General features: G+C 49.8%; 2 protein-coding genes across 2 annotated transcripts in view; one reads left to right on the top strand and one right to left on the bottom strand.

Moving 5' to 3' along the window:
- Nucleotides 1-501: 501 nt before the first annotated feature.
- On the bottom strand, nt 502-12985 carry ZNF512 (zinc finger protein 512). The gene is made up of 14 exons (XM_015416864.1): nt 12933-12985; nt 12637-12698; nt 11133-11341; nt 10153-10245; nt 9473-9556; nt 8724-8848; nt 7720-7806; nt 6945-7043; nt 6421-6588; nt 5801-5995; nt 3851-3952; nt 3358-3420; nt 3002-3100; nt 502-2606 (listed from the first exon to the last, which is right to left on the bottom strand). The coding sequence occupies exons 1-14, from the start codon at nt 12960-12962 to the stop codon at nt 2328-2330; spliced, it is 1695 nt and encodes a 564-aa protein (XP_015272350.1). The 5' UTR covers nt 12963-12985; the 3' UTR covers nt 502-2327.
- A 239-nt stretch (nt 12986-13224) lies between these two features.
- Nucleotides 13225-13901, top strand: part of GPN1 (GPN-loop GTPase 1) — a 16010-nt gene continuing 15333 nt past the window's right edge. Inside the window, exon 1 of the mRNA XM_015416867.1 lies at nt 13225-13322. Within this exon, the coding sequence (XP_015272353.1) occupies nt 13236-13322 (87 nt within the window). The 5' untranslated portion in view covers nt 13225-13235. The remainder of the gene's footprint in view (nt 13323-13901) is intronic.

Consider the following 13901-nt stretch of genomic DNA (forward strand, 5'->3'; position numbering starts at 1 on the left):
TTCTGTATCGATATATTTACAAATGTGAGTGCTATGCCTTTAACGAATAAAAAGGTATTCCTGGGCAAGAAGACATCCAGATGCCACTTGGAAAGTTCATAAAGGCATTATCACCGGAGAGTTTTCCTCCTGCCTATGCACAAGGCAGTTATACTGAGCTAAGACTAGTTTTCACAAATGTCATTGCCGTTTTTCTCCTGCTTTTGAACTAAGTTTGTTGTAATAAATATCATAAATTCTCTACTGGGTGAACAAAGACAAGCTGAAATGTCCCTCAGTGTTCCTTCTAAGCTGTCGACTGTTGTGAGCAAAAATTCTACTTTGTGAGCCAAAAAATCTGCTAGCATAAAAGTTGTGAGTGAGGCTATAAAGGAGAATCAATCCTGGGGCATCTGGGGCTTGCGGGGGGGGGGGGGGATTTTGAGGTAGACTCCTTTCAGCATAGCGGCTGGTGCCTCCCCCAACCCCCCCCCCCCCCAAGTTTCCAAAAGATTGGACCAGGGGGTCCAATTCTATGGTCCCCAGAAGAATGTGTCCCCATCCTTCATTGTTCCAATGGATGGGGGTAAAGGCACTTAAAGGAACTGTCCCTTTAAATGCCTGCCTTCTCCAAGCTGCACTGCTCCATGGTGAGTGAACCATGCCTTCAGAATTTACTTACTGTGGAGTCACGCGACTTGGAGTATGCAGGCATTTAAGGGGCAGTTCCTTTAAGTGCCTACCTTTTCCAATCCATGCACCTCCGCTTGCCTCCCCCCAACCTTGCCTCTAACCAATGGCGTTGGGAGACTACAAGAGGAGCGCCAGGCCACGTTGCTAACCCAAGGCTCCTGACCTCCCTCCCCATCCTTCAGCCCGGCTCCCCTCCTCACTTGCCACTAGCCCATGAGAGTCCATGGAGGAGCGCCAGGCCACATTACTGGCCCAAGGCTCCCCTCCACCTGGCCTCCATCCTTGCCCCTAGCTGACGGGAGGCCACAGAGGAGCACTGGGCTGTGTTGCCGGCCCAAGGCCATTGAGGTGAGAGGGCAACTCACCTGCTGCTCTGGTGCGTAGGGAGGCAGCCAGTGGGCTTTACAGCAGGAGAGGCTGCCATGTGCAGGCGCCCTTATAGGACCTACAGGCGCTGCGTGAGCAGGAGGGAGGGGCTGCCCCAGGATAAGAAGCACCGCCCTCCAGTGGTCCAGCCATACTCCTCGGACCCATCCCCCTGCGCTGAGGTAAACATCTCTGCACTGAGGGTGGGAAATCTGATCACTAGCACACCATAGCACAGCTTAGGGGGAACTCTGCTCCTGATATGTCTTACATCACGGCTTCAGTATAAAAGCCTTACTGGTTACTTGATTTATATGATGGCAAAAATGAAATGGGAACTTTACCCTCAAGACCAATAAGAAACAACATAGATGGGCAGCCATTTGTTGCCTATGAAGGTGGAGCTGCTTCTGTCTCTTTGTGGAGTCAGACCTCTGCAACATAACCCAGCGTGCAAGGCAGCTGCCCCACCCCCTCTAATGCCCGTACAGCTTGGGTTTGAGGAACTGCTGGCATAAGAACACAAGAAGATTAAGAAAAGTGGTCCTTCACACAGCAGCCAACCAGTTGCCCTGGAAGGCCAACCAACAGTGCACAGAGGACAAGGCCTTCTCTGATATTGCCTCTTAGCACCACACTTCAGAGGTTTACTGCCTCTGAATATGGAGGTTCCCTTTATTAACCCTGGCTAGTAGCTGCTGACAGACCTTGCATCTGTGTTAAGGAACACAGCTCCCCTGATCCTGTATCTCTTTACGCCCTCTCATCCCCCCCCTTTTCCCTATTTCATGAGCACCAAAATCCAAATTGAAGCCCAGGCAATAATCCTCATCTTCCCCCTCCCAACCCCCATCCCTGTGATCCAGTACCAGAAAAAGAGGCATTTTATACAATTAACAAGCCAACCGCTGCAGAGCTTTGCAGTTGCAGAGAAGCTGCAGAAAGAAATCCCCACCCCCTTAGGACTGGGCTCATTTGTTCCAGGTTGCCAGCAAGCAAACCAGCAGCCAGACTACTTTGGGGGAAGAAAAAGATCAATGCTGTGCATGTATAAGTAAATCCCACAAAGCGCAAGGGGGCTTATAATACCCTTCCAAGTGTCCCGAAGTCCACTGTGTGAGTCTCTTACAGAACTAATGAAGCCAAACGTGGTCCAGAGAGCAGACAACTCACAATCACTCGCTGGCTTCCCTCTCCGATGCCCTGGCCCTTCCCCACTCAGCCTGCAGGCTAGGCTCCCAGGGTGCGGCCTCCTCTGCCACTTCCCCTCGAGGGCTGCACCTGGAGCTTTATTTCCTCCCCCTTTTGTGACCAAGCTTCAGAGGGTGAGCGTCCTCTTCTTCGCTGGTCCTGCTCTCACTGTCTGCGGGGTGAGAGCGGCCCACCTTCCCTCTCTGCTCCGCACCCGGCCTGGGGGACTTCTTAGGAGACGCGGTCCTGAGCCGCTTCTTGCGGCCACGGCTGGAGAGGTGCTTCTTGCGCTGTCGCTTCTGCTCCGTTTCTTTCTGCCGCAGCTTCATCCGCTTCTCGAAGCTCTTGGTGGTGTTGCTGTTAACGTCAAACCAGTCCTGAGAGGAAGACGCACAAGACAGTGTTTTGTATGCAAGGGGGCACTGTCGAGCAGGCGCATTTGATTTGCTGCCATGCTTAATCAGCTGCCATTATCTACACAACTTGAGTGAAGCCCTTCCCTTGTGGAAGAGAGCACGTTCTTTGCAAACAGAAATGCCTATGTTCCATTCCTGGCAGCTCAATTAAAGAACCTCATGCCATGAAGGATGGGGGAAAACTTCTGTCTGCTGAGCCCCTGGAGAGCCCCGACAGTCATAACTGAGAACGTAACTGACTGATGGCCAGACTTCGTACTCGCATGCTCATCCCAAAGCTGGAGGGATATGTGAACAAGGGAAGGGGAGGGAGGTCCACCACCACCCCTCCACCGGCAGTGCCGCACATCTCTCACCTCAGCATGCACCGTGTTAATGTGGTATTTGACTCCGCTCTCAGACACAAACTCCTTCTCACACAGCAGACACTTGTACTTTCCAGCCACAAACTCCCCCTACAGTGGGAGGGGAGAAAAATAATTTTCGTAACAGCAGTGACCCTAAACTAAAGGAGGCAAGAGCCAGCTTTGGGTCACTCTGGATTGCCCCTCCAGTTAGGCCAGTAGCTCTGCCTATGGTGGGAGGTGAGGTCGTGTCTCTTTGGAGCTGGTTGGATACAGCTGGATGCCAAGGCAGAAGGCCCTGCCTTGGCCCAACACACAGCATGGCAGAACTGTACCCAAACTTAAAAAGGAAGAACTGGTACACATACCAGGGTGCAACTCCCCAGGTGGGACTTGAGTCCTGAGATGCTGCTGTAGACACATTCACAACCCTGCAGCAGAACAAGAAGAAGGCATAAGAGAAATCAGTTTTGAGGTCTGAGGCCAACGGATCCCTGGGCCAGTGGCTGCAAGTGAAGGAGGTTGCCATGTTGCCAGAAGCTGTAGGAAAGGCTGAAGACCTTAGTCCAGTGGCAGCAATAGTTGAAACTGGAGGCTACAGAGTTATTCTTTCAGAAGATTTAAACTGGAAATGGAAGCTGGAGAAGATCAGTCAGCAGCCTCCGCTTGGCGCTTTTGGGGCACTTCAGTCCTGACACCCTCCTCCCCTTACAATATGGGAGCAGGAAACTGACCGTTATGGCGTCACTGGAAGGGGAAGAGGTGGCCCAGGCCGTGGATTAAACATCCCAGCAAGCTGACCACATAAAGCTGATGGCTCCATTGTGTGCTGCTTAACCAAACATGGCCTTCCATGGTTACCTGGTTGGGGCAGTGAATCCGTCGGTACATCTTTATCTCTGATTTCCACTTGCAGAGAACCTCCTGGCTAACAGCAGGCAGCCCTGGCCGGGTGTACTTCAGCTGAAACAGGAGAAAGTTAATCCAGAACGCAGAACAAATGGCAGCAACTGGAAAGTCCTGGAGACACCTGTAAATGCCATATGACACAGGCAGTCCCCATCTAAAACTGTTACACTATCTCTAGAAAGAGCCTCCCTTCCACAGTTGCAATGATCTGTTGCTGCCACAGAAGCTCCAAACCCAGTCAGGAGGAACAATGATCATGGAGACACAGCAGAACCCAACAACCCTCCTCAGAATGCCAAGGATCTCAGTTGTGAATAATGAATGTATTTATTTACTTATTTGGTTCCGTTTGTATCCCACCCGCCCCACAAGCGAGCTCAGGGCGGGTTCAATCATAGAATTCACAACACAACAATATAACTGAAAACAACATCAGTATAAAAACCCAATACCTCAACTGATCTTAACAAGAAGCAATTGGTTCCCAGTTGGCCGTTCAGATTTGAGGTCACTGGAGAGGAGGCCAATCACCATGTGGGCGCCTGCTGCCCCAACTAAAAGGACTGGTGGAAGAGCTCTGTCTTACAGGCCCTGCGGAACTGTAATAGGTCCTGCAGGGCCCTGATCTCTAATGGGAACTCATTCTGTTAAGATTTCACTGTTAAGATTTCACAAAGGCAAAAAATGGACATACCCAAGCCTATGAAGGGCCATAAAAGCCAACTAGGAGACTGGATATGACTTTCCAACAAAAGCAACACGAGCTTGCACGCAAACTTCCCATTTTTTTTAGGAGATCCCAGACTCCTGAACACTTCTAGAACTCTCTCCTGGAAGTAAGTCCTATTTAAGAGACCCAGTACTACACTGGAGGTTAAGTTAAATCTTTGTCGGCAAACAGGGATTTGTGCTAGGTAAGAATACCTGCTGTTTTTACTGATGGAAGCTGCATAGTTATTTGCACACTGCTTGTTGGAGATTGTTAAACCTCACTCCGGAGACAATAGCCAAGAGAACTTCTAATCACTCTCCCCTCTGCTGGAAAAAATGTGGGGAAGTAGGATCATTCTCACATTGCTGGTGGCAATGTAAAGTCATTTCTAACTTTTGGAGCGACGTTTTACAGTTCATGCATCTAATAACAGGATACAACATCCCTTTCTCACCGGAATTAGTTTTTCTGGAGAACTGGCAAAATGTGAACATCCCAAAAATCAGAAGAGATCTCATACGCAGCCTTTTAGTTGCTGCAAAAAACCTAATTGCATCCAAATGGAAATCTCCTAATGCTCCAACTTGCAACAACTGGATTAATAAAATCTGGGACCACTACATTATGGAGAAGATCACTGACCGATTGCAACAATCTGAAATATATCCTAAACAGTCAAGTTTTAATGAGAAATGGCTCCCATTCTTGGAATATATCCTAAAAACAGAATGCCAACCATACAATCCAATCTATCTCACTTTTTTACACTCATAAAGCACACTATGTAAAAGCGATACCTCTATAGTTTAAACACCTCACTGACTAGTTGTGAATTCTTGCATCAACTCTTAGACACCACACAAACTAGTTAAAAGCGTACACTTTTCACGCTGAATCTAGTTTAAAGTTTGGTAAAAGGTATTTGTTGTTCTTATATATTGTAACAAATCTATAAGGGTACCATGTGGTTAGTGATTCGTTCTTGATGTATGTCATTATATATACCTATGTTTCTTTCTATATTGGCAAAAAACAATAAAAATATTTTAAAAAGAGATTGTTAAGACTAGCCCAACTGTCTTCTACTCTTAGGCAGAACACCAAACCTATACTCCAGATAAAAGAACACAGTTACAGAACAACAGTGAAGGTCAAAAAGCCAGGAAATGCCAGTCACTCTATTCTCGCACCTTCCGGTCATCAGGAACAAGATCCTGCAGGACTTTCCTCTTTGGCCATTCCTTGGCCAGCTCCTCATTGGCCAGCTCATGTAAGTAGTAGGCAGCCACCTTGGCAGATTTCCTTTGAACTCTGCCTCTGCTTTTTGGTTCGGTGTCAGCATCCTTCTGGTGAGTGGGCCTACCTTCTTCATGGAGAAAAGTCACCTGGCAAGAAGAACCAAGGGAAGGCCTCATGGTCACCATTCTGGCCCGCCTGTGCCATCCTAATCCTCCCCATAAGCCTGGCACGAGAAGCCACTGGCATCCGGAAGGGAGCAAGCCCTTGAACGGACACTGAAACGGGACAGCCCTGTCATTGGCAGCAGCTCTTTCAGGCCTCCCATGCCAAGCAAGCAGGGGACAGAAGCACTTTGCTCTGGTGGCACAGCTGGGCTTTGCACCATTCCCCCCCCTTCCCTATGTTTGCATGCTCCGAAATTTGCCAGTGGCAACAGTGTGCTCCCCACGCATGTGAGTGTCCTTTCCTCTCTTTCTTCTCCCACGCCAAGCAAGCAGGGGACAGAGAGGAAAGGACACTCACATGCATGCACGTTTCCTGGCCAATCCCCTCAGTCACTACAGCGACTCACCGGTCCGTGTTCGGACTTCAAGTGGTAAACAAGGCCAGCCTTTGATTTATAACCCTTGCTGCAATGGTGGCACTTCAGAGCCAGCTTCTCCAGCTCGGCGGCGGCCTTCCCACACTTCTGGGCATGGTAGAGGTATCCCATGATGCTGGTGAAGCTGCCCGTGCAGCCCTGGGAAGGCAGGCAGGCAAAAAGCACAAAGAACATCCGTTAAGAGATCTCTTGGTTTTCTGATGACAAAAACAGTCCTTGCAATTCTTGTGTGTCCGAAACTTATCAACAGTTGGAAATGCAAGGGGCCACTCTGCACTATGGAGGCACGTAGAGCACAGGTCTGGGAAGGAACCTCAGTCGTTGGAGCCGGATCCTCCTTCCTCTCTCCATCAAATAGAGAAAAGAAGTCTGCCACTGGCCAGAGTGATCCCAAGAGACAGTCCATGCCTTGTCACAGATGCACACTTCCACCCGCATAACCCTGAGCCACCAAGGGTATGCAAATGCAGGCCCAGGAGGCTCCCGCCGCTCACCTCTCTCGTGCACTTGAGCTTCCCCATTCGTTTCAGCACCTTCCGCAGGCGGTCTCTCTCGCTCTGCTCATCCAGCTGGCCTCCTGCCTTCATCAAGGGCTGCGTGCAAAGGAGGGAAGGGAAAGGGTGACCCCCCCCCCCGGGCCATCAGCTCCAGGGAACTGCTCCAGATTACCACACCACACTTGAAGGAGGACTTACTCAGGAGCTGACCTGGATAGCCCAGGCTAGCCCAATCTCATCCGATCGCGAAAGCTAAGCAGGGTCAGCCCTGGTCAGAACTTGGAAGGGAGACCACCAAAGAATACCAGGGTTACCACGTGGAGGCAGGCAACGGCAGATCACCTCTGAATATCTCCTGCCTCGAAAATGCCACCAGAGGTCACCATAAGTCAGATTTGACTTGATGGCCAAAGGGGGGGGGGAGAACAGAAACTTGGGGCATTTGTTATGACAATGGAGGACTGAAAGCTGGCAGTGAATTTATTTGGTTCACAGCACTGATTGGAAAACCGACAGGCCCTGAAACAATCTGCAGTGAAGCCTCCAGGGGGCACGGCAGTAATCAGCAGCCTTCTGCATTCCAATGCAGGGGATCAGGAGCCAAGGCAGCTGATGTCAGACCACAGGTTACTCAAAGGTCCCTAAGCAGAGGGAGGAGGCCTGTCCCATCTTGTGCTGTGACAATAAAGCAAGCCTATGAGAGATAACGGGTCAGCGGCTTTTCCAGCCTAGATGACCAAGGCTTTTTGTTTATGTATAGCATCTACCTTACCAGGCTATTATGGTCTGCCATGACGTGGTACTTCATTCCCGCAAGAGACCGCAGCTGCTTCCCACAGTGCTGACATGTGAAGACCTCCTGGGAATGACAGGACACATTAGCATGTGGCCCAACCTGCAGGAAGTGCTTGAATCAGTCCTTACTACTGGATTTTTCTCCCTGTCTGCAGGTCCTGTAGACCCCTAGGAAACTGGGTCTTTACTTTTCCAGTCTGTCTGTCTCACACATACACACATGGAAGAAACGTTTTAGAAACTGCCTTGTTTGTTCTTCAGTCCAATAGATAAGAAATTGTTTAGAAAGCACTATGTCCAAACTATGTCAAAATTCCAAGGAGAAAGCATGTGCTTTTCTGTACATGCTGTTTAAACACCCTGGCATGAACTATTTCCCTCTCCTAAAGGATGAGATAAGGAAACAATCCTATGGGGCTGTACAACCAGAGGTCATTTCGGGGGGGATCGCGGGGGATCGCAGTTCCCCCGGGTGAGGTACGGGGGGCGGGGCACATGACGAAGCCCCGCCCCCTGCTTCCGGCCACCCCGTTTCCGGCTCTCATTCAGCCAGGAGGAGGCAGGAGAAGAGAAAGGGTAAGTTGCTTCCTCCCGGCCTCTCCCCACCCCTGCCTGCCTGGGGCCACGGAGGGCCTTCGCGGGGCTTCCTTGCACTCCCGCCGGCCTTGCAGGTCCACCGCCGGGCCCCTCATGGGCTCGGCAGTGGAGCTGCAAGGCTGGCGGCGGCGGCCGGGACCGTTGGGGGTGGGGTGTGTAGCCTTATGACACACTTCCGGTGATGTCAGGGGGTGTGGCCTTATGACACACGTCCGGTGATGTCAGGGGGTGTGGCATATGCTAATGAGTTATGCTAATGAGTTCCCCTAGCTCTTTTTCTACAAAACGGCCCCTGTGTACAACTGCAAACTAAGCCTGCCCCAGCTGTAGAAGCTCAGCTCTCCTGCCACAGGTTAGGAGGAAGCTGGCTTCCCATGGACTCACCCGCTGACAGTTGGTCATGTGCTTCTTCAGTCCTTCGACTGTTTTCCTCACTACAGCTCTGCAGGTTGGGCAAGTGACACGGCCCTTATCCAGAATCTCCAAGTACCACCTCTCCTCTGGACTGCCTGCCAGAGAATGGGAGGATCCAGTTTTTCAGGGTACCCTGGAGTTGATCCATACAAACTCTCCTCTTTAAGAGAGGAACATGGGATTCTTCACATCACAGTCATGGGGTGGGGTATGGGTGTTCTGATAAGAAGCTTTAGTTGTGTACACGTGCTTTAACTACAGGGTTCTCTTTGTCAGCTACTACGACAGAAGGCTGGCTTGAGATGCAGTCCAGGTCTCCAGCTTCCTTCATGTACCAATAATAGCAATACTAATTCCCATTTCTATAGTGTATTCAGTATTCCAAATGCTTCACATGCTACTTTTGGACTTAGAACAGGCCAAATATTACAGAAAGAAGGCTGAGGCCAAGAGAACATAGCTTGCTTAAAGCCACCTCCAGAGTTCAAGGCAGAGGTGCAGGTTGAACCAGGAACCTCCTAGATCACAACTCATTCTCGTAGCCACTATGCTATGCTAGCTCCCCTAGTTACACACTCCAGCGAGAAGTAGACACTCTGGAGAAGGGCATGACAGTTTCTTCAGTGTCAATGAAGCCTGGAGAGCATCACCAAGGACCAAAGCTTGAGCTTACATGCACACCAAGGACCTTGTGCAGAAGCCGGTCTCCTATGCCTTACCTGCTGCATATGTTGGCGGGTCTTTTTTTACAGATCGGCTTTTGGACTTGAGATGAGGCCGCCTCTCCGCTTGCTCCTGTTTTCCTGGCACAGACAGAAGCAGCTGTGAGAGCCTGGCATGGCTACCAGGATCCTGTCTGTATGGAGGCCGAAGCCCCCCCCCCTTCTGCTACCAACCACAGGAAGAGACCAAAGCCCAGAGAAATGCAAAAGAATCCACCCCATGAGGGATTAACCCCACCAGAGAAATACAGTTTGCCCACTGTGAACACATGCACACACACGAACATGCATGAAGTTGCCTTATACCGAACTACGAGGAAAGTTGGGCTATATATATGTTTTATTAAATAAACCAATAAAACTAGGCCACTGATCTATGAAGGTCAGTACTGTCTACTTAGACTTGCAGCAGCTTTCTGGGGGCTTTCATTTCACCTGTCACCTGATCCTTAACTGGAGATACTGGGGAGTGAAACTGGGACCTTTTGCATGCCAAGCAGATTCTCCACCACTGGGCCATGATCCCTCCCCAACTAGGAAGCTCAGAGGACACAATACGAATAGATAAGTGCAGGCAGAAAATCGCTAGCATAGGCTCTCCTGTTCCTCTTCCCACAGAGAAGATGCTAGGAATGTATGGCAAATCAAGGAAGAAAATCCAAAAGTACTGTACTCACCAGACACTTTCTGCTTCTTCCTTGAGAGCTCCTCATATTCTTCATCACCATCTTGTTCCAGTCTGTGCTTTCCCTTGAGTACAGAGTTTCCAGCTGAACACAGAACACAAAGAGGGCAAGGTGGTCAAGAGTGCAGGAGGAAACACATGTGCTGAGACCAGCAGCATCTCTGCCCAATGGCAAGGCTGCTGGGCTCTTTTCTTCATGGGGTACATGGGAAGCAGGTAAATACCCAACGCCAGCCTACAACTCAGTTGGCAATGGGCCTTCCGCATACTACCAGTACAAACAGACACATGCACATAGAAGCAGCAAGCTTCCCCCCAAAAAAATGTACACATACCTCCAAATAGTAGCAACAGTTGAAGAATGGAAGACCCCTCAAGATAAATGTATTTCTTTAGGCAGCACATGTTTTTTAAGAATGTGACCCAGTCCAATGGAAAAACTTTCAGTATTTGCTTCCTTTGCCAGAGCTATTTTTTAAAAACCCCATGCTTCCTCAAAGTGACTCAGAGCAGCATGTGTGGCTTCCCCCTTTTCCATTTTATCTATACATCAAAACTACAAAGTAATCTAGACTGAGGTAAATTATCTGGCCCAAAATTATCTAAGTGATCTTCATGGCCATGACTGACTTGATAGAATAAGAACTGATCATAAACTTACAAAAGAAAATTATATTATCCAAGCACATTACTTCATATGTGGACCCATTAAGTCTTCCAGGTGACTGAACATCACAGGTCAAGAGAGAGTCAGAGAACTTATTTTGATGGACGTCATCTCAGTGAACATTTGGAAGCTCTTGTACACTTTACTAAAGGTCCCAAAGAACTGAAAACTGTCTGACATTCTAAACAAGAGAGATTACATAACACTTTAATTCTAATTGGATGCAGCCAAGCCCCATTGTTGAAATAAAAGAAGTATTTTTTCAACCTTAGAGCGCAGGGTAACAAAAAGCACTCCCCCACTACCTTTCTTCTCTGTAACTTTGTTGAGGGTGGGCTTTATTCCCCTCATCACCAGCCAGTAGGCTGGCCTGCGGATGGCTCCATTGCTTCCAGATTCTGGGTTTTCATTGCTCAGCCCTTTGGAGGAGGTTGACGAAGAATCATTTGAAGACTCCTCATATTTGTTTTCAGAACTCCGCAAACCCGTGCTGAACTCCTCTGGCTCCTTGGCCCTAAGAAGAGAAGATATTTACAAAACATTGTCCCTGCCCAAGCACGGCTTCTGGGCATCCCGGAACTCCCGACAGCCAGAATGGTAGTCTGGGGCTTGAGGCCTACTTCCTGACAAGTGGACAGGGAGACTTTTTTTCTTCCTGTCCACAATATTAGAACTCAGGGCACATGAACATAAGAGATGCCAATGTTGGATCAGGCCAAAGGCCCATCCAGTCCAACACTCTGTATCACACAGTGGCCAGAAATACCAGTGCCATCAGGAGGTCCACCAGTGGGGCCAGGACATTAGAAGCCATCCCACTGTTGACCCCCCCAAGCACCAAGATGACAGAGCATCACTTGCCCCAGAGTCCCTATCTATACCTTGTGGCTAATAGCCACTGATGGACCTCTGCTCCATATGCTTATCTAATTCCCTTTTGAAGCCATCCATGCTTGTAGCCGCCACCACTTCCTGTGGCAGTGAATTCCAAGTGTTAATCACTCTTTGGGTGAAGAAGGACTTCCTTTTATCCATTCTAACCCGACCGCTCAGCAATTTCATGGAGTGCCCACGAGTTCTTGTATTGTGAGAAAGGGAGAAAAGTACCTCTTTCTCTACCTGCTCTTTCCCATGCATAATCTTATAAACCTCAATCATGTCACCCCTCAGTCGTCGTTTCTCCAAGCTAAAGAGCCCTAAGCGCCTTAACCTTTCCTCATAGGGAAAGTGTTCCAACCCTTTTATCATTTGAGTTGCCCTTTTCTGCACTTTTTCCAAAGCTATAATATCCTTTTTAAGGTGTGGTGACCAGAACTGCACACAGTATTCCAGATGAGGTCGCACCATTGATTTATATAGGGGCATTATGATATTGGCTGATCTGTTTTCAATACCCTTCCTAATAATCCCCAGCATAGCATGATGAAGCAATGGGTAATCTATACAGTGTGGACAAATGGAACCCTTCTTTACTCAACAAGTAGTTAAAATGGAATTCACTGCCAGTGGAAACAGGGATGGCCACAAGCACAGATGTCTTGAAAAGGGGATTAGGCAGATTAATGGAAAAGAGATTCATCAGTAGCTACTAGCCACAGTGACTGAAGGCAACCTCTGAATACCAGCGCTAGGAGGCCACATGGGGCTTGTACACCTCTGTGTGAAGCAGGATGCTGGACTTGGTAGACCACCGGTCTGATTCAGCAGGGCTCAGGCACCCCAAAGTCCGCCCACCCTCTCCCCTTCCCACAGCGGCCAAGCAGTGCTGGCAACCAGAACCAGGGGGAAGAGGCTCCGAATAAAGCGTACCTTCTGGTCCCCGGCGCTCGCTTGCCTCTGTGTGGTCTGCAGCGGGACTCTGGTCCGGGACCCTAGCGCCGGGGGACAAACAGAAGGCGGAATGAGATACGCGGGGTGGGGGCAGATGCTCAGCCAGCCTCCTGCCGTCCCCTCGCTTTACTGGCATAGAGGCCGCGTCGCTCGCCTGCTCCAGGAGAGGGAGTTCCCCGTCCGCTCGGGGAGTTCCCACACCGGGGCATTCAGGGAAAGCCTCTCCTGCTCTCCGGGTGACAACCCCGCCCCGTTATTTCGGTTACCCCTCTCACCAAGCCACTGCCGCCCCCCTGGCCACGCATGCTTGACAGCGTCCTCCGATGATGTCATCATCACTAGAGTGAGCCAATACCTAGCCTTCCGGTCGAAACCGAAAGCGGCTATTGGCCTCCGTTCTCTCTGGCGCCGCTCTATCTATCTCTCGGCATCTCTATGGCGAAAAAAAGCCCATTCTCATCAAACCGGAAGTGCCCGTGAGGCTTCATGGAAATTACCATGAAGGCATTTCCTCTCTATGCTCCTGGGACGGAGGGAGCGTCCCCCTTCCAGGAAGCGAGTCAATAAACGGTGGCAAAATGGCTGCGGCGGGAGCGGGTGTTAGTTCGCCGGTGTGCATCCTGGTGTTGGGCATGGCCGGTTCCGGGAAGACGGGGCTCGTGCAGGTGATAAGGCGGATCTTCGCGCGCTTGGGAGAAAGGGGGAGCCATTGTTGTGTTCACCTCTTTTCTGTGGCGTTGGGCTGGGTGGAGGAGGGGGCCTTTCTAGCATGGGTCTATTTACGAATGACCAGCGAAGAAGCATAAATTTGCATGTCCATAGATGAACACTTAAGCATAGATTCGGGTCCAGTAGTATCTTAGAGATCAACAAGATTTTTTCGGTATGAGGTTTGGAGACTCAAAGCTCCCTTCGTTAGATATTTCCACATGATTGCTTTAACAGAAATGCAGCTCATCATAGTGCTCATTCTGTCTGCTGTCGCTGTATTGACTGTCTATGGGGAGCTTTTCGAAGCCTCCCCTGCTCTCCCTTCTTATGGCTCGTCATCTTTACGTCAACCCCAAACAGCCCAGTTAGCTTTAGCAACCCTTCTTCCGATTGCCAGTAACTCTGGCTATCCTGTGGCTGCTTGGGAATTTCGTCTCTGCAGCCACCATATCCGCAGTTTGCCTTCATAAACAATGATGCTTGAACAAGACTGCAAAGTATGGAGACACTATAGGCAGGAAAAATAGAAGAGC

Source organism: Gekko japonicus, unplaced genomic scaffold (genome assembly GCF_001447785.1).
Source record: "Gekko japonicus isolate JY-2015 unplaced genomic scaffold, Gekko_japonicus_V1.1 scaffold278, whole genome shotgun sequence".
In the NCBI taxonomy this organism is placed as follows: domain Eukaryota; kingdom Metazoa; phylum Chordata; class Lepidosauria; order Squamata; family Gekkonidae; genus Gekko; species Gekko japonicus.